Source organism: Schistocerca cancellata, chromosome 3, assembly GCF_023864275.1.
Source record: "Schistocerca cancellata isolate TAMUIC-IGC-003103 chromosome 3, iqSchCanc2.1, whole genome shotgun sequence".
Classification (NCBI taxonomy): domain Eukaryota; kingdom Metazoa; phylum Arthropoda; class Insecta; order Orthoptera; family Acrididae; genus Schistocerca; species Schistocerca cancellata.
In genome coordinates, this window is record NC_064628.1 from 657943325 (window position 1) to 657965057 (window position 21733).

General features: G+C 40.3%; 1 protein-coding gene across 1 annotated transcript; it reads right to left on the bottom strand.

Annotated features, from left to right (window-relative positions):
* Nucleotides 1–11465: 11465 nt before the first annotated feature.
* On the bottom strand, nt 11466–14123 carry LOC126175621 (2-(3-amino-3-carboxypropyl)histidine synthase subunit 1). The gene is made up of 3 exons (XM_049922505.1): nt 13202–14123; nt 12955–13120; nt 11466–12845 (listed from the first exon to the last, which is right to left on the bottom strand). The coding sequence occupies exons 1-3, from the start codon at nt 13936–13938 to the stop codon at nt 12492–12494; spliced, it is 1257 nt and encodes a 418-aa protein (XP_049778462.1). The 5' UTR covers nt 13939–14123; the 3' UTR covers nt 11466–12491.
* Between the last annotated feature and the right edge of the window lie 7610 nt (nt 14124–21733).

Here is a 21733-nt window from a genome sequence, read left to right on the forward strand (position 1 = left end):
GCCCCCAGACCTCAGTCCGTGCGATTATTGGCTTTGGCGTTACCTGAAGTCGCAAGTGTATCGTGATCGACCGACATCTCTAGGAATGCTGAAAGACAACATCCGACGCCAATGCCTCACCATAACTCCGGAGATGCTTTACAGTGCTGTTCACAACATTATTCCTCGACTACAGCTATTGTTGAGGAATGATGGTGGACATATTGAGCATTTCCTGTAAAGAACATCATTTTTGCTTTGTCTTACTTTATTTTGCTAATTATTGCTATTCTGATCAGATGAAGCGCCATCTGTCGGACATTTTTTGAACATTTGTATTTTTTTGGTTTTAATAAAACCCCATATCATTTCAAGCATGTGTGTCAATTTGTACCTCTCTATCTACATTATTCCGTGATTTATTCAGTTTTCAAATTTATACTGACTTTTTGATCACCCAGTATATCAATGGAGCTATTTGGTTCTTTTAAGGTAACCACCAGTATCACCTGCTGGCTAACCAATATTGATGTGGTAACCCGAGTCATCCCATCTATGTTGTCCCTATTCAATGGTGGTGAATGGAAACTGCCGATCAAGACAGATGGCTTTAAACTGATACGTGGTTGAAAGTTCTTTGTGCAACTAAGGGTAGTTTCAAATAGTTACTCACGGCTGGTTCAAAGCTTGTCCAGATTGCTACATGGAATGATAGATGATACTAGTGTTCCTTGATCATCTATCAAACAACATAAATTCATTCAATCCAAATAGTGTCAGTGGGCTAACCAAAAGTAATATTGATATTGAGCTACTTGTTTGTAACTTGACTCAGTCTTCATTTATCAATTTTGATGGGACTTGCTGGCCTCTGTAGCAAACTTCTTCCCATCTCTGCCCTCTGAAGCAAGGGAGCACCAATTCAATTGTATGTGTGCCAGTTGATTAGTGACATGGCTTACCCCTGTATCCTCCATGAACTCCATCTGCTAGTCATTAATAGTCAGTCAGATAACCAGCTTGGTTGGAGTTTTACCACACATTGGCTAGGTGGCCAAGCTTGGAGCATGCATCACATGCAGTGTTTCTATGAGGACGCTGGTGGCATTCGTGCATCGAGTAGCAGTGAGGGCATGATTTCCAGAACTTACCATTACAGAGCCTGGACATCAGTGACGTGGAGGGACAGCTATGACGCACCATATGCGCTGGTGCCCAACAGTGAACTACACACTACTGATCTGAAATGTATATCAACTCAGTAGCAGTCAACTTACTACCTAATTCATGCTGTGCAGGCCAGCCTGAGGATGTTGACCCAGATGAGTATGATGACTGTGACAGGTCCTCAGTTGACTGGCAATGTCAGCCAGTATAAGATACAGAACAAACATCAGTGCTGTCCTCAAATGTTTGCTGAGCAGAAGCAGACACCACCACCACCACCACCACTTCTTCTATTTACAGGAGTTCATCAATGAGTAAAATGCCTAATGCCTTTGCTTTGATGTATTTGTCTGGTATTAACCTAAAAATGACATCTCAAACCAGAGATGGAGCACAGGATACTTTGCTAGATGCACATATAAAATTGGAGGTGGGATAAGCCTTGTAGTTCCACAGTCCAAGACACACACAATTGTACCAGCTGTTTTGCACATTTCTCAAATTTGAGTCTTCCAGTTATAGTGTGACCTGACGACTGAAGTGCAGCAAATTACAGGTAACAGGAAACACTAAGATTGTAGGATCAGCGAATGGTACCAGTTGCTACAAGTAACTATTAGAAGTTAGATATATAGCACATTGCCGTACTTAGTGTGGAGTGCACTTGCTTTCCAATAAAGTATGAAAGACTGTAGACAGAGATCTGCAGAAACTTCAGTTTCACTGAAGGCAGTAGATGTCACTGGCTGTGGTGATACTGCTGTTGTTGCTGCTGAGCTGCTTCTGTTTGAACTGGTCCTACTGGGATCTTCGTTATTGTTGCAGCTCCAACAGCTTTTTTTCATAGTGCAAGAAATAGTGACAGCACTCCACAGAGAGAACATATCACTTGAATAGGATAACTGTGTAGAGCAGCAAAAGTCAATAGTTGTCACAATGAGAGCCAATGATAAGCCAACGAATCAATATGAAGGCCATAGTGTACTAAAGGTGATGACATTGCAATATGTGGTAGTGTACTGTCACTGCTTACCACTACATTCAGTCATAAGGTATAGTCTCTGCTTTGTGACTCAGTTGTCTATATGCTTTAAACACACATCTCAAACGGTACGACTAACAATCTTGGGATAAGACAGAAGAGAGAATCTATCTACCACTAGTGGCATAAAAAGTACTTGGAACTGAAACCTTTACCTGTAACCCCACATCAAATATCCCAAAAATCTTACTGCCATATCTGTAGCAACAGCGAAGGCATTAGACTCAATGATGAAATTAACAACCAAGAACCTTGAAATGGTACCGATTTCAGATGCTACCAAGGTCTAATAAAAGTATTGTTTGGTGTCAACGTCATAGTCTATTTGCAGTAGTCAACATATATACAAAGTACAAACAGGTACTATGAGTTAATCTATCAGAAGAGTATCTTTTGCATTCCATTAACTACTTGCCATACCCTTTCCAGTAGAGGAAATTAAATTCATCTTTTCCGTATAAAGACAACAGTTACTTACCTGGTAATCTGATCGCTGTTTCATTACTGACCTGAATTAGGAGACCCATGTTTCTTTCACAGCAGCAGATCAGTACACAAAACCTATTCAATTTGAGCCATGCACACCTCGCAGCCATGGCGTTTATTGCTCGTCATCTTGTTTTTGTGGTTCTGTCACCTCATTTTTTTCTTTTAATTCAATATACTGGCGTCACTTGGTTGCTGGTGTAGTTGCCCATGAGTGGCAGCAGCAGCACCTATTGATAAGTGCACTGTCGTACCATCTCTGAAGCGACCACTAGTATTTCTGGGTCGTCGACTGTGAGAGTTCAGTCCAGACGCAGCAGCAGTGAAGTCAGGGACAGAGCGCCAGTGAGGTGCGGATAGCCAATGCTCGCCGACTGATGGCGACACACACGCACTGTCCGGCAGAAGGAGACTTGAGCGGGGACGACCATTGGTTGGTCGTTCGCTCGGTCGTCTAATCGGGCGATGTGTATTTGGTCTTTTGACCATTTCTGGGCATCATCAGTTAGTTATCTTGCCAGACGTGGGTCGGTTCCTTCCTTGTGCAGAGATGTCGGGTGGCCAATGGGCAAGTGTTCCTCTGCGTGGTTGGGTCCGAGCCAGTGTGCCCGGGTTGCCGTGTGTCTGAGTTCCCAACAGACATCGAGTTGAGTCGGGTTGGAGCTGTAGTGAGTTCTGGACAGCCAAGACTCAACCGACCGTTGCCAACACACGTAACTTGAGTGGGGACGACCTTGGTTGGTTGTTCACTCATCTCACTGGACATGTATTTGGACGACAACTGGTTGTGGAAACACTCTGTGTATCAAATTGATTCCTTCTTGTTCCACAGTGATTGCTTTTATGATTTTTCGAGTTCTTGTGCAAGTGTGTTTACGTCCAACTGTGTGTAGCTTCTGTGATTTCCACTGAGCACATGAATGCTGTCTGTGTACTGAAATGGGCAGTTCGTCGGTTGCGACAGAGGGGATCGGTTAGGTTGTGGGTGGTTCTTCAGCCGTCCCTAGATCGTGTTGCAACCCAATTGTTTAGTGTTACGCTTAGCTGCCTGTCTCACCCAAACTGTGGTTAGAGTTTCCTCCCCAAGCCGACCCTTGGAACACTTCTGAGCACCACTTTGTTGTTTGTGATTGTCATTTTATTTGGTCGCAGGTACTGTGCCAGGCCTTCAGCCGCATATTAATATTGTCTGCTTTTTGTTTAGTATATGGCCTTCAGCCGAACTTCATGACAACTATTTTAAGATTAGGCCTTCAGCTGTGTTTTATTTAAAATTCTTGTTGCTCTGCTTTTAGGCCGTCAGCTACGTTTGTTTCAGAATCAGTGACTTTTAATATGTAAATCCTTGTCTGTAAGGCTTCTCTTTAATTATCTTGAATTCTTGAAATGGCCTTCAGCCGTATTCTGTAAATGTTTATCTTAAGGTGGTCAATAATTATTCGTGAATAATCGTTACGGCCTACAGTCAACAAGATACTTAAAGTTTTCTTAAGATGTTTTTCTGTTTTACTGTGAAAAGCTTATCTTTAAAGCCTCTCTTAATATGCATTTTTTTTTTTACATTGGGCTTTCAGCCAAAGAATTAATTTGAATTTCCCTTAATATGGCCATAGCCGAAATTTGTAAATGCTTGGCTTTTAAAGACTTTCCTTAGCTAATCTGAAATATTATTTCGGCCTTTAGCCGAGAAGATATTGCAATTTTATTTAAGTAAGGCCTTCAGCTGTTACTCTAAATCCTGCTGTTTTAAAAGTAATCATTCAAATCTCCAGAAGTGACTTGCAGCCTCAGCCGTGAATTGATCTTTGCTGTGTTTTAAAGAGAAAACTGTGCATTCGTTTGAGGAATAAAGTTGTGTGTGTTCTTGTATAACAAACAGTAATTGACCTTGGCCCCTTTCCACAACCTGATCTGCTCTGCCCTGCAAAATCAGATTACACAAGTCATTTTAAAACATTTCAAACATAGATGAGCAATTAGTTTCCTCGATTTTTGTCAAATCCAATAAACTGACCATTTACCTGGACTACACTTTTCTATACATAATTATTTTGGGAAAGTTTACTATACTCACTTCTGACATGCCTATGGCATCAGCTATTTTATACACCAATGTACAATGTAGACTTCCTAACGAGTTCATATATGGTTGCAGTTCTGAGACATACTTCACAGTGATCACCTTCAAAAAGACTAAAGCATATTTTCATCCAGCACCAATTTATTAAAATAAATGAATAATTTCTTACAAACTGTCATCAAGTTTTGATGTACTTTAATTGACAGTTAAGTGTCTAAACAGACTTTTATGACTGCACAGTATACCAGTTGTCTACCTGAACACACACAATATAAAATGAAATGTATCATGTCTGCAACGTCTACAACTCTATATGACTGCAGTCTCTTATGGTATAACCATTTGACAGACCATCTGAACAGCAAACAGGCTATTATATAACAGTAACACATACATTTATTAACCAGTCAACCTACAAAGAAAATCAGAATAATATAAAATACACAAGTAATGGTGGCAAATATGACAATAGCAGGTGATTTCAAAAGATGGAAAGATGTAAATGGAATGACAGTGCATCTAAAATGTCACATACTACGCTACAACAGAAATGACAGTAAGAAAAATAGTAAAATGACACAAGTACTGTGGTTTGATGTCCAGGAAATCCATCACTGGTTGATAAAATGTATTTAAAAGTGCAAGAAATGATAGACTATACAATGTCTGCAAAGAAAACACTTAAATGGACAATAACCATCAGGCAAACTTTTCCTCCAACAGTAGGCCTAATCATCAAGATGGGACTGTAGAGCTGAAGTGAGCCTCTTCCCCCTCCTTACAATAGTAAAGCCCCTCCCAATAACTCTTAATCATTTTTGTACAGGACCCCGTGGAATAATCCTTAAACTCAAGACTGTGCTTAACTGTTAAATGATGCCATCCCCTAGACCAGAACCACCTAAATGATAAAGAATCAGAAATTGTAATGGCTCCTTCTCCTATATATTACACTATTACGCCAACCAAAACCTACTTTGTTCACCTCTCGTCCACCTGAAAAATAGTCAGACGAGCCACCCACAAAACAACTGCCCCATACTCCCACAGCCAGAGACCGTTTCCAATATTTACTTTTCCTGAACTGGGACTCATCTATTTTCACCGTCACTTCTGTCCCCTCCCCCACAGAACTTAATATACTCCCCACAAACTTCATGATGGAAAAAATAGTAATCAGCCACAGTCAACTGACTTAATCCAGTTTCTTGAACACAGTCCACACCAGACAATGGTAACACCAATCATATGTCACATAATGACAGCCTAGAGTGCTCGAACCAGGATCCCCCCCGATAGACCTCTACAAATTATGTGAACGACAATGCCAAATGCAGAGATCCCTAGTCCGAGCAGGACCCGCTGTTGTTAGCTTTATGTATGGGAAGGTGGAGAGAATGCATGGACCAAATGCGAGTAATGTGGTTTTGTGGATTTTTTTCTTTTTTTGGTGGGGTGAGGGGATATGCATTAGGTGTGTGTGCGGTGTTTTCATGAGTCTGTGTTGTATGTTTTCGCGGTTATGTATGTGGTGCCGTTCCTTTATGTGACTACTGGTGTGTTGGGGAGGGGGGGGGGGGGGGGGATTGGGTAGGAGGGGTCTGTATGTTTGTGGTTTTGTATTTTTTTGTTTCTGTTGGTGGAGAGAGAGAGAGAGAGATTTTATTTTTGATGTAATACATTAGAGGTTTTTTATGTATATTTTGTTGCTTCTAGGTGCCGAGTTTTTGATTAATGTTGCTGTGTAAGAGTTTGGGATGCCAGCTTTTGTAGTGTGTGTGAGGGGGGGGGGGGGGTTATTGTTACCCTGGTTTCCTGTTCAGCTATATAGGCGAACTGGAGATTGAGATACTGGGTTTCATAATTGTCAAGGGGGTGGGGGGGCAGAAAGGCAGGGGTGTTGGTATCTGAGGTATCTGATTGCCTGTCAAATGTGTGGGTCATTAACGGTATATATCAAATGTGTGACTAATTAATAAACATTGATCCACTTACCCAGTATGCTCACTCAGATCGATCATTGTGTTTAAGGTTTTCTTGGGTTTTATTTTTTGGCAATTTTGAGGGATTTTTCCAGTGTGTTGTATCTTGATCGGTGTTGTTGTTTTTATTACTGAATTCTTAGTTTGTCCCCATCCAAAACCCCATTCACGCAGTTGTCCCACTAATTTCATTGGGTCTGGTGACTGAAATGGTTCACATGGTATTTGTACTTTCGCGGGTGTTATGATTGATGTTTTGGTGGCCATGTTGGAAATGCTCTATATATGGATTTCCAGCATGGTGATGACATCAATGGTCAAAGCAGATGGGTAGTTTCCCAGACTCTGGTAACCCCAGTTCTGACAATTTGTTAACTACTGAATAGTGGCCGTGTATGTAGAATGCCAATAGGTGCCTACAGAATATGCTACCTCCTAAAATTTTGTCCACATATGAGCTTGATATCAACAAAGTCAACCAGCAACCTCTCACCAGTGCTTCTCAGATGCTTTCTGAGAACTAAATGCATTACTGAGGACAACACTATTCAACTTTACTGTCAGCATCAATGGCCCAAGAGAGAGGACTAACTGGCTCAATTTGGAAGTCACATTCCCTTCCTTTATCACTTCAGCTGTGTATTCAAGCATTTTAAATTTGTTAACACACTGTTGCCCAACTGCCCTCGAAAAGTTCTGAACGTAATTGTATTTCTTCAACTACTGGCTGTAAAAGGAGGTAATGGACTGTAAAAATGAAAAGGCTTCATGATAGCTGATTACCTCTCACTTCACAAATATTTTGATAAATCGAGCAGAATGTACCCATGTGTGACTTGTATAAGTTATGAAACCTGATAAAGAGGCACTTTGCAGCATATCATCCAGATTTCACAAATAACCCAAAAAAAATGGTTCAAATGGCTCTGAGCACTATGGGACTCAACATCTGAGGTCATAAGTCCCCTAGAACTAAGGACTACTTAAACCTAACTAACCTAAGGACATTACACACATCCATGCACGAGGCAGGATTCGAACCTGTGACCACAGCAGTCACGCGGTTCCGGACTGAAGTGCCTAGAACCGCACGGCCACCGCGGCCGGCACAAATAACCCAAAAGAAATTTTTATTGGAAAGCTTTTTATTTTGAAGACACTGTAAATCTACAACAAAACAAAAGAACACTGTCTTCTAAGTCCCTGTCAGCCTCTTACCAGGTTTCATAAATTACAGTTACAAACTGAAGAAATCCCATGCATCTACAGAAACACTTACCTTATCTGTAGAAGCTGGAATGGTTTAAACAACATCTGATGAATCCTCTGCTCATGACTATTCTACTCTTCAACGACATAGTTTCCACAAGAGTTTAAGTACTCTCAAAATATTTGTCAACAATTGGTTGTAAAACTATTTAACAATTGTCATGATCTTAAAAGTGGGAAAATGTTTATTTTGTCATCTTTATCAACATGGAAGAGAATCTTCTCTTGTGTGAGCCTATCTAAAACCAATGGCTGAGTCCTTTTGGTATCATCAATACATTCTTAACCTGAAATGTAATTTTTGAGGTAAAAGTACTGAAACATGTTCGAATGGGGCTTATGCAATGTCTGAAGATTATAGAGCAGCACAACAAAATCTCTACAGCCCAGAAGATATCCATACCTACCACATCATTCTTCAGAAAACCTTGGCAACAAAAGAATGCAGTGGATCACTTCTTAAAATGTTGAAGATTGTAAAAAAAAATTGAGTCATAAAAACTAATCCTCTAATTCTACATCTACATTCACAGACAGGCACTATTCCCCACACCTAGATCTCCATACCACTTCCTCTCACACCACAAATCCTTCAACCACCCCCAAGTACCAGCCACCAAAAGGTACCCCCTTCGTCACCAAGTACCATCCCGGACTGGAACAACTGAACTAAATCCTTCGACAGAGCTTTGATTGATGGACATCCTATCCAAGATCTTTCCCAGCCCTCCTAAAGTGAAGTTCTGCCACCCACCCAAATTCCACATCCTAGACCATCCCTATGCCACTCACAAACCCAACCCCTTACCGCAATTATCATATCCTTGTGGAAGACCCAGATGCAAGACCTGCCCAATCCACTCACCCAGTGCTTCCTATTCCAATCCTGTCAGAGGTTTATCCTACCCCATCAGAGGCCTGGCCACCTGTGAAAGCATCCATGTCATTTACCAGCTCTGTTGTAATCACTGCACAGCTTTTTATATTTTGTGTGACTGCAAACCAGCTGTCCATCAGGATGAATGGCCACCACCAAACTGTAGGTCACGTACAAAGTAGACTTTTCTGTAGCACAACATGCAGCTGAACATAACATGCTTTATGTCACTGGCTGCTTCACTACCCGAGTCATCTGGATCCTCCCCTCCACCACCAGCTTTCCGTCCTTACAACAGGTTCTCCACCCCTGTAATCATCCCGGCCTCAAGCTATGGTAAAATACTGTCCTCATACCCTCCATCCCCTCTGTCCTACCATCTCCTCCCCATTTCGCCTCCTGCACTCTGTTTTCCGTCCTCTGGCAATGCACCCACCCACCTTTCCCTGGTTCTCTCCTTTTTCTCAACCTCCTAACCCTTCGCCAGTTGTCATTCTAGTCCTTGCACACTTCGCCAGACAGCATTCATCTCTCCCCGCACCTGTACACTACTTATTCCTTCCCCTTCCCTGCACAACTGCTGTTTGTGTCCCACGTAATTTGCTTGTCTATATCAATGTTGTGTGCTTCTCTTTTGCTGATGAAGGCTGTGACTGAAAGCTCTATGTAAGTGTCTTTTAATTGTGCCTGTCTGCAACTTAATGTCTTCTTTATAATGAGTAGCACTATCTTTCCCTGCATTGTTGATAATTCTACGTCTACAATATTTAAGATATTGTGAGATGAAATGGATACTAAATACAGGGCTCAGTTATTTTCCTACTGGTGTTACACGAGTTTTAACAGGAAAGGTATTACAGAGGGCGTCTTAACGTCAAGTAAGAAATGTAATCTGTTCTGGATGTGCAAGATCAACCTCTAGCAGAAATTCCAAGAATAAATAGTCTCTATTGCAAATGACTTATCTGAGAGATTATTAGAAAACCTGAAATGGCAACTTAAGACATTTCAATTTAAATTTATAGTTAAGGAAAAACTGCATGCAAAGTAGACTTTCAAGCACATTTCCTAAGTTAGTCTCAATGTGTATGTGGAGTATTTTCAATGGATGTGCAAATGTGTTACTGACCACCAATACATACTGAAAATTCATTCTGAAACCTTTTACTGTTACAATTTTTATGCTTTGTTTTTTGTTATAAATCCTTTCGAAAATGTTTCAGAGTGGAAAGTAAATTTAACAGAATGATTTGACAGTTCTAGCCACATATTGGTACAAAACTCCTGTCTTTGAGTGAAAAGACATTGAAGCTTCTAAGTCCTTTTGCATCTATAAACATGTGGACCTCCCACTAACCACTGACCATACAACAGTAAGATGGTTTGCCTGCCTGAACAATACAGCTAACTGTGTAACCACATTGGAGACATATCTACATCCACATCTACATCCATACTCTGCAAACCACGGTGAAGCAAATGGCAGAGGATACATTCCGTTGTACCAGTTATCTATAGAGGTAAGACTAACATGGGTTTCAGAAGAAGGCAGCAGCAGTAAAGATGATTGACTGATCTGGCTCTGTAAGACAAATCAATACAGCATTGCAACATTGGTATTCTCAACGGCAAACAGCAGCGAGGGAACTATAGTCATTATATTTCGTGAGAATGTACGGGTCGAATGTATGGTATGGTGATAAAAGGATCTGAGGTAAAACAGTCCCCTATTGGGGATCTCCAGATGGGGACTATTCAGGAGGATGTTGTCATCAGGCGATACAGAACTAGCATTCTGTGGACTGGAGCCTGAAATGTTAGATCATTTAAAGGAATAGACTGAATTGAGAAAAGGGTAGGTTTAAGTTAGGTACAGTGGGAATTCATGATGTGTGATAGCAAGAAGAAAAGGAGTTCTGGTCAGGTGAACACAGGATTATTAACACAAAATTAAATGGAGTAATACAGGGGAATGACTACTAATGAATAATAAAATACTAATACAGGTGAGCAACTATGAACAGCACTGTGTAAACATCATAGCCAAGCCAGATACAAAGTAAACACTTACCACTGCAGCATCAGTTAATATATAGACTATTCAACAGACAAAAATGTTGATAGAATGTAATCAACCACCGCTAACAATTGATTTAAGAATCATGAAGTAAGCTTATGTATGTAGGAGAGACCAGGACACATCTGTCTGTCTCACACAACTTCAAAACATTTCATGGAGTAGATGCAATAATTTACTTTGAAATGTGCAGTACTGTGTGATCTCCAGATCTGAAAATACTCATATCGATCTTCCATAAAATAATACATAAAATGCAAAAGCCTGTTCATAATTTTGGAGAAATTGTTTGATTTACGTAATGCAAAAGCATGCTCACAAGATTTCAGTTTAACCTTCTGAGAATGTTTGTGTCATGAAATAATACTATTTTTAGCAATTACACAGTCTGGAATAGAAAAGAGCTCACTGTCTGACCACAAAAACAATCCACTATTTAGCAGAGAATTAGAGGTGCTGCCTAAAAATAAAAATTATTTTTAAAAATGCAATCATTTTTGCTTGACTACTACTTTGCTCCAATAACCAAAAACAAGTCTGGTACTACACGCACAATATAACTTGAAACTTTTCACAGGTCATGCTGGGAGCGTAAGTTCATGACCACCACCTAGCATATTGGCTGCTATCAGGTTACGAGAAGTAAATGTAAGGAGATACGTCCCACTTCCTCTTCAAAAGGCAGGCAGCACACTGGCATCAACACTGCATTCATAATGCCTACAAAAAAATCTGTACAGCACATCACATATATCGTTTCCTAGATAAGGTTGGAAATGGGCATAAACAATGTACTGGCCGAAAGTAAGCAATAAGCATATTGATAATATTACCCATGTTCTTTGTTCCCATGATCCTACATTTTTGGTCTTTAATTTACAAGTTCAAGAGCTAGGCCTATTAAAAAAACTTGCTGTAGATGGCCATGTAGACTTACAATATTATCACTTTATTCATAGTATTTATTATTTCACTGAAAATACAGATTGGTTAGGTAATTAAGAAACAGGCAAGTATAGACTTTTTGAGGTTCTGTCTCAGCTCTCTCAGTTCTCTGTCTCATTTGGTGCTGTCGGTATCTAGTTCTATATGTCCTAGTTCAAACATTTAGAATCCGTTCTGACTCACTCTACTGTATAGACTACTGCATCTGTGCCATGTATAATATCTGATATTCAACAAAGGATACAACACTGCACAAGATGGATGTTAATAAAATCGTAATACTGTGACAGGCAGAATACAGACTTGAAACTGAAATGACAATGGTAAAAATCATTGATATTGTAATTACAAATACATGGTCTGAAAAATTAACTGCATACAACTCAATTGTTATCCAGCCAAACGGCTCTTCAAGCACAGTTCCTAACCTTTTGTGACATGATAAATACATTGATAAATAAGTTCTTAGATTAAAAAGCAGTGAATCAGTCTCTAAAATGTTTCGCAATAAAGATGTAACATGTACCATAGAGATTCATAAAGCATGAGAACACTAACAACAGACTCCATTTAACAGTAGTTTTCCTTTAGTGTTTGCCAGTTGCCTGTGAGGGACTACAGCCAGTCTTACCACAACACTTGGTGTCATCCTTGTCTGGAGTTGTTTTATGATTTGGAGTCCAAGGTCCCAAACTTGTGTTAGCATAGAAATCCATTGGATAGTGATCCTCGTCCTTCTGCCAATGCACAGAACCCAAGGCTACAGCTGCCTCAAAAGGTGTCAGAAGAGGCTGGGCGAATGCATACCCCCAGTCAATGGATAATCGTGGACAAGCGATCTGAATCCATGCTTCTACATCTGGGAACATCTTAAGCTTGTCAGGGAAAATTTCTGATAACAGGACGACAGTGCTTTCTTTCTTCATTAGTGAGATTCGTTCCTGTATTTAAAGTGAAATTTAAACAAGTGTCTTTCAGAAGAAATTTATTAAATGATTATTTCTAATGAGTTAAAAACATACAAAATTCTTCAACATGAATGTATTTTACCTGCAATGTTACCAAAACTTTGGGATTTCCTTGCCGACCTAAAGTTCCCAATATCAGGCCAAATCTAGAAGCCTCACTTGCTTTTTGAATAGCAGCACTTCTTATTTTCAGCATTGCTGAATGATCATAAAATTCTTCAGTAAATTTTTTTTCATATGGATCATACCTGTACATACAAAGTAATGTACACACTAAACGAGCAATAACAAACGACAGACAGCACAACCAGTATATTAAAAGGAGTTACCTGAAAGCCCTGAGTGAAGGATTTGCTATCATGGCTGCTTCAAGATGAAATCTTCCATCTCCTAAATATATCAACACACTGACATCTTTTATTGTTGGGGAAGTGCAGCCCAAAATTTCTCCTGCAGAAAGTGGTCGACTCTGAGGAATAGTTACTTTGTAACCCAGCTCCCTCAGTTCTCTGCCAACAGCATGCAAGGTAGCAACAAACTGAATAGTGCTAACTAAACCAATCTTCTCTTCCTTTGGGAAATTATACTGAATCGTTTCTAAGAAATGCAGTGAATCGATTTTGATGTCAACAAAAATATAAAGAACCTTGATACCAATCGTTTGATCAACAGGAATAAGACAGCTATGGCCATAATGAACAAGTAAATCCACTCGCAACGCCTTCGCAGTGTAATCATCTATGCAGCATGCGCCGTAAGTTACGTCGCCCATTATCACAGTATCAGCTTCAGTAAATTCTTCTATAATGTCACAAATTGTTGTTGCAAACATGAGCAACCCTTCGGGCATTTGAAGAGCAACTCGTTTGGCTTCTATCTGTTTAATGCGCCAAATTGTCTTCGGCAATTCAAAGTTATAATTTTTTGGCAGTACTTGGGTCAACTCATGCGAATTAATCTTATTCGCCAACGCTTCTGGGATTTTATTCACAACGTTTATTGAAGGTTTAAATACTTTTCGTGTAGCTGACGCTGTTACAACGACAGCTTTACTGCTTTCATCCATCTTCTACAAGTACAATAAAAAGCAAATCTATTATTACAAACGCACTCACTGTAAATCTTATTTATTCCAAAGACAATATCCGTCGCCTTTGCGGTTACAATCCTGCTTTTGCTCCTCCGTCCTACAGAACAGAATACAGATGATATAAACACAAAACCACGTGTCGTTGACGCCTCTGCCAAAGACTACGCAGGTCGCAGACTACATTCTTCAAATGCAGTAACTGAATTGCACAAGCAACGAAAACTTGCACATGTATCCCTCAGCCATCCAGAAGGCCCGGCAGTCAGAAAAGTCGACAGCCGTTTAATTTACGGGCCTAGGTCAAAGAAGCATATAGACTGCGACACTCCCGTCTCGTTGTTGTTGTTGTGGTCTTCAGTCCTGAGACTGGTTTGATGCAGCTCTCCATGCTACTCTATCCTGCGCAAGCTTCTTCATCTCCCCGTACCCTCTCTGCAATGTCAATTTCTGAAACTAAGAAGGTTATAATTCTAGTTTTCTTGTTTGAAACGAACGTCTAAGTGACAGAGGGCCAAAAGCCGAGCTCTTCATTTAAACTTTTATTGGCGTGACTAACAGTGGTGTCGCTCGAGTGACCTCATCGATATCCGAGTGTTTCCACATGCAATTTCAGTGGCGCCATTCGCGTGGTAGTCCAGTGTCGTTATTGGTTGCGTTTGGAAGTCCGCTTACGAGTTTCAGATCTAGTCTTGGCATAATTTCGTGGCAAAACAACCGTGTCACACGCTAGTACTAATCACGTCATTGCAAGTGCTAGTGAGTAAGGATTGTTATAGTAAATATGGTTGTTTTCACTAGTCCCGAGAGTGATCACTGTGTGTTTTGGTTTCAAGAATCGAAGCCTGCGGCAACTGTACAACGTAATTTTCATACCAACTACGGTATAGCTTCTCCTGATACGTTTACCATTTATGAGTGGCGTTAGCGGTTTTTTGAAACTGGGTGTTTCTGAAAGTCATGAAAAATCCTCAGGTCAATAGCGTCTCTCTGACGCTGTCACAAAGCAAGTGAGACAAATCCAGGTTTTAGGTGACGTTCCATTCTGAGTGCTTCGTGAGCTCTGACACTTTACAGAAGTTTTGAGACTTGCTTCTGTAGTAAATCGCAATTAATCACTAGTGCACATTGTGATCCTTCTGATAGAGACTGATGACCTTAGCAGTTAAGTCCCATAAGATTTCACACACATTTTAACATTTGAATTTGATCCTTCTGATGCCTTCCTGCCATTTTGCTAAAGAGTATCACAGTTTACCTTTGGTTGGAACTGCTGCCAGTGAATTGTAAGAAGGGTTGGCCTTACATAAGGTCAAGAAACGGATCAAAATCTATCTGATCGCACTGTGATAACATGGGCACCCAAACAGAATTAATTTTCACTCTGAAGCAGAGAAAGCCGTGATTGGAAACCTTTGGCAAATTAAAACTTTGTGCCAGACTGGGACTCAAACAAGAAACCTGGGGCCAAGGCCCCAAGTTCAAGCTCCTGTGTAGCACACAGTTTTAATCTGGCAGGAAGTTTCAAGGCAGAAATAGTCCAAAATATTAAATTTCGTCCTCCAAAAGTGTTTCATTGCAGAAGATTATAACGTGCTTCCTGATTTCAATAATCGCACGACCGCTGCAACTATAGATGTTGGATGTACTATTCTCTACAGATTGCGAAAAGAACTTGCTCCCATCCTAGCAGCAGTTTTCTGTAGGTTGCTGGATCAACAAAAGCTAGCAAGCGACTGTAAAATGGCACGGTTATTTCACTGTAAGTCTGTTGTAGAGTAGAATTTTGGAATATGATCTGTGCTCGTATATAATGACTTTTATGGAGAGGAAAGTCTCACTGATAGATCCCATTTACATGGGGCTCCCACAACCGGATCTTGTACACCAGTTTCCCAATACTGCTTCTGGGTGGTCAAGTAGACACTTCAGCGAAAAACGGTTTCCGAAAAACGGTTTTTGTTCCTTGAAAGATGTGTTGCGTGTTAACGAAGTGGTAGTATTCACCATGTATTCCGCAAAAGAGATCTTGTGCAATTCAGTTCGCTCCACAGTGTAATAAATACAGTCACAACATTCTATGGTGCGAAAATTGCTACAGTTAGACAGCTGGAGCGACACTAGCGTTCCAAGTGATGAGAAAGCAGACAGTCACGTGCGTCGTAAGAATTTTGTTTGTTTTTTTAATTCTTTTCTACTTAATTAACGGAATGGTTGTTATATTTTTGCGTTCCATGAGTTAGGAAGTTACCAAGAGAGATGAAATGTCACGAAATACATGTAAAAACCGCCAAATCACGGTTATTCAAAGACTTATGCTACAGCTCATTCATGATAAAAATGCTTTCGAATATGTTTAAATTTGCAGCTTATTTGCCGAAAGCAAGAGAAAATAAATACATTTCACACACAAGAAGCAAATATTTCTGTTGGTGTATGTTGTTATGATCACATGCTCTTTCCTTGACACTTAAAAAAAAACAAATTATGCAGTCTAATGATTCTTTCTTAAACGTCACTCACCTGTAAATTTAATTACTTTTGCTTCAAAAGAGAATGTGTTGAAGATTCTTGCCATTCGTCGCTCTGATTTAGCAACAATTATGGAATTGGTTTCTCCTCTTCCTGAAACAGTTTTATTGCTTTTGGCGATTTATTATCACGTCTGTGTCGTTTTTCCTCAAGATACAGTGGTACTGGCTGATTTGATACATTAAATAAGGTAATTAATACATTCCACATAGATTTCCTACATTGCACACTCACTGATTTGGCTGAAAATGTAGCGAACTAAACCCTACTTTATTGGATAGATGTACATCTTTCTGTAAAAGGGAAAGTCTTCAGGTGTTTAGTAGCATTTTTGTTATTAAAAGGAAGACGACATCATTTAGAAAATGTCTGCTGTAAATTGTAAATAAACTGTCGTGTAAAGCACCGTTCCATATCTGTCAGGTTCCTTAGGAAACTAAATAATCACAAATATGCTTAAATTTTTTAGTTATTGTCGATTTTTATGGCACTACTTAAACACCCTATTGTAAAAACTATGTTATAAATCAATATAAACATTAGGATTCGCATTCATCCAATATTGTATTCAGAAGTGTCACTTACTGGCCACTTGGAGCACTGCTGTTACTAAGGGTGACAAAAACGAGACGGAGTGTCAAAACTGTTAGACTGTGGTTGGCTCAGTGCGATAACGAGATCCAGAGCCCTTAGATAACGACACTCAGGTTAATGTCTTGTTTTTTGATCACAGAAGGCGTTCAGTTCAGTTCCACAGTGTAGCATTTTCTCGGCCCAAGGACTGGGTGTTTGTGTTTTCCTCATCATTTCATCATCATCCTCATCATTCGTGACAGTGGCTAGATTGTTCCGTGAAAGAAATTGGACTGTGAAAAAATTGGGACTTTGAATGGGGGCTGACGACCGCGCAATTGAGCGCCCCACAAACCAAACTTCGTCATCATCAACACAGTGTAGCAAATACACTGAAGCGCCAAAGAAACTCCACACAACTGCTACGGTCACAGGTTCGAATCTTGCCTCAGGCATGGATGTGTGTTGTGTTCTTAGGTTAGTTAGGCTTAAGTAGTTCTAAGTTCTATGGGACTGATGACCTCAGATGTTAAGTCCCATAGTGCTCAGAGCCATTTGAACCATCTCAGCCCGCCGAAGAAACTGGTATAGGCATGCGCATTTTAAATACAGAGATATATAAACAGGCAGAATAAGGTGCCACAGTTGGCAATGTCTGTATAAGCCAAAAAGTGTCTGGCACAGTTGTTAGATCGGTTACCGCTCCTATAAAGGCAGGTTATCAATATTTAAGTGAATTTGAACGTGATGTTATAGTCAGTGCACGAGCAATGGGATGCAGCATCTGTGAGGTAGTGATGAAGTGGGGATTTACCCATACGACCATTTCATGAGTGTATCGTGAATATCAGGAATCCAGTAAAATATCAAATGTCTGATGTCCCTGCAGCCGGAAAAACATCCTGCAAGAATGCGACCAATGACAACTGAAGAGAATCGTTCAACATAATATAAGTGCAACCCTTCCACAAATTGCTGCAGATTTCAATGCTGAGCCATCAACAAGTATAAGCAATCGAACAATTCAAAAAACATCATTGATAGGGGCTTTTGGAGCTGAAGGCCCACTCTTGTACCCTTGATGAGTGCACAACACAAAGTTTTACACCTCGCCTGGGTCTGTCAACACCGACATAGGACTTTCAACACCGACATAGGACTTAAACCTAACTGTTGCCTGGTCAGATGAGTCTCATTTCAAATTCTATGGAGCAGATAGACGTCTATGAGTATGGAGACAACCTCATGAATCCATGGACCCTACATGTCAGCAGGAGCTCTTCAAGCTGGTGGAGGCTCTGTAATGGTGTGGGGCATGTACAGTTGGATCCCTGATATGTCTAGATAAGACTCTCACAGGTGACATGCACATAAGCTTCCTGTCAGGTCACTTGCGTCCATTCATGTCCTTTGTGCATTCCGACGGACTTGGGAAATTTCAGCAGCACAATGCGACTTCTCACACGTCCAGAATTGCAACAGAGTTGCTCCAGAAACACTCTTCTGAGAGTTAACACTACCGCTGGCCACTAAACTCCCCAAGAATTTTATTGAACATATCCCGGGATGGCTTGCAACATGTTGTCCAGAACAGATCTCCACCCCCTCGTGTCCACTCCCTCCAGCACAACTTCAGACATTAGTGGAGTCCATGCCACTTCGTGTTGTGGCACTTCATCGTGTTTGTGTGGGCCCTATGCGATATTAGGCAGGCGTACCAGTTTCTTTGGCTCTTCATTGTAAGATCTTAAGAATCTCAGACCATGTTTATGACTTGATTCGGGACTTTTTAGCAAGTAGGACTTAAGACATTATTCCCTATGGGTGAAAATCATCAATTATAGAAGTAAGTTTGGAAGCAACGACACAGACTGGGGCCCTATTCTGTACCTTTCCAACATTTTGCCAATCGGTTCGGTACGTGAGCGCACCGTACGGTCTTATTTTCGAAACAGAGCCCCAAAATTATTTAGTAAGCATTTTGTAAGCGATGCCGAACGGTCCTTGCGAACCGAAACGCTGTCGTCAGTTCTCCGCACACTAACAAATGAAAGCAATCTGCCTCAGATCCGCGTATAAGCACTGCAGCGCCACAGCAGCATGAACTCGAAGCAGCTAGCAGTCGACACAGGCATGCCATTCTTCACAGTACCGACTCAGTCTAGACTTAGACTGTGGTACCGAAAAGTGTGGTTAGAGTACGTAATACTGTTCAAATTTCACCGACCACGGGCTTCCATGAATGCATGATAACGATAGAATATTGACTGTTTCCTGTAAACTGTATTAAGTGTCACATTATGTCATTTCATTCCCATTCACATCGACGTCTTGTTTTGAATTTTATGTTTCTGAATATGAGTTAGGAATGGAGTGGAGTACCATATTGTACAAATACATCTATAGAAACACCCAAAAAATTCGTTATTTTTTCTGTTTTCCGTCGTTCCTTAGTTACTTCAAAATTCATGGAGGTACGTTCCGTTTATGTAACTAATTGATGGCACTTTTTTTATTGCCATACGTGTTTCGCTTCTTTTATTCGTGAAGGTGCTTCACAAATAAAAGAAGTGAAACGTTTATGGCAATATACAAACTGCCTTCAGTTAGTTGCATAGACTGAACACATATTCATGACCCCGAAAAATTGTTTAAGAGAGTGTCAAAGAAAAAGAAGATGCATAGAATGTGGTTGTCGATCGCTCCTAGAGATCCATATGATGAAGTAGCCTACTTCCCTAAATGATACATCAACAATTTGGTTCATAAAAACAGAATTTAAAAAATCGCCTTTTCGAGAGCGTGTGACGAGTACAGCTATAGAAGTTCCTTGTACTTTATAACATGCATCTGATGAATCAAAATGTTTCATATATGGTGATATAGCCTTAAAATATTGTGGCGGGAACGTTTCATCTCTGTCTACTGTTGTTAAGGATTCGATCTCAGATAAATAATTGTGACAAGCTAGAGTATAAAGACGATTGCTGCTAGTTTCATTCGCAGTAATTTACCTTGTGCTCTTAGATTCCTGTCTGCCACACTCTCGGAAGTCGCTATGTATTCCGAAAAAGAAAAATGGTGAATTGTTTGTGACAAGAAGTAGTATAAATGTCACTGTCAGTTGCTTCATGCACAGTAATTTCACCTTTCATTTCTTAAACATATGGAAGTCACGAAATCGGAGATACTCGTTACTGACAAAGCGCGCTATTATGTGTAAATTACAACGAATATTTCAGAAAAATGCTTTACTTTGACGATTAACAAAGTCTCAGAATGTGTTGCAAAAACGAAGAGGAAAAAAAGAAAAATCTTCCCATCCAGCAGTACGCGAACCTACACCCTTTGCCACAGGAGTTCATCACCTTATCAACTTTGCTACTACAATTCATATCATGTCACTGTTTTATTTTATGTAATTGTATTCGAGAGAGATGCAGGCTGACTTGGTTGCTGAATGATGCGGGTGTAAGCCATAAATGCAGGAAATTTTTGAAGTTTTCCTCTCTCAGACTTCACAAAATTCCTTTGCATTGTTACTTAAAAGCTTTAAACGCATTTCTATGGTTAATAAGTAAACCATTTGCGGGAAAGAGTACGTGAAGTCACTAGTAATTTCAGCTAACACTCATGTAATATACGTAAGCAGATCCGATGTCTTGGTATTTAATGATCTTTAAACCCTAAATCCAAAGCTAAAACCGCTCAGTATGTTTAAAATAATAAATTATACTTGTAATAAACCACAGATAACCGAACTACAGGGCCATACCGAAATCTAAAATACGGCGGGAGGACCAATCCGTAACAGGTATCAGAAGCTTACTGAATAGGAAATTTGGATAAAAAACCAAAAATGATGTCACTACCGAGATTAACCCACTGCACCGATCGGTATGAACGAAATAGAATAGGGTCCCGGGCAGCTGCAGCATCTTAGAGGGGGTATCTTGGGTACCTCGGCATTCAAGAAGTCTTTGCATTTATGCATCTCCTTCTAACTTCGTTACTAGGGTGAGAAATACAGTGATAATGTGGTCTTGATGGGTTTATTTGCTGCTAATTTACTTCTACAGATACCGCAGGATGCAGTGGTCTGTGTAAACTACGTTATTTCTTAGGACGGTTTTTTTAATTTATGATTGTGAGTGTGATTTAAATGAGGGTGTGCCTTAAAACTAATGATGATGGTGGCGCTTGTCCTAACGACAATTTTGTACTGTGTGAGGCTTGTCGATAGTGACAGCCTAGCAATGATGGGCATAAGTTGATTATATCTCTACAGTGCATGTTATCTTGCATACTATGTTGGGATGGGTGTGCTCTTAAACCTAGTAATTATGGGGAAGAGAGAGGTGCTCTTGACGATTTTGCTTCTGTGGCAGACGTGTGGGTACGTTGAACATCTGGTGTGATGGACATGAAGTATCCTATTGCTATGGATTATGCAGTACAACCTTCCTTACATATTAAGTTGGTATGGGTGTGTTCTTAAACCTAGTGATAATGATGGTGGGTGAGATAGTTATTTAGTTACTAAGGCTGATGGACTTTGGGACTTATGAACTAATGGAGGGATAGACAGTGGAAACGTATTGCTCTTGAGTGGGCAGCTAGGTTGTTTGACTGCCTGGTAAGTAAGCCTAAGAAGGGGTTTCTGTTGACA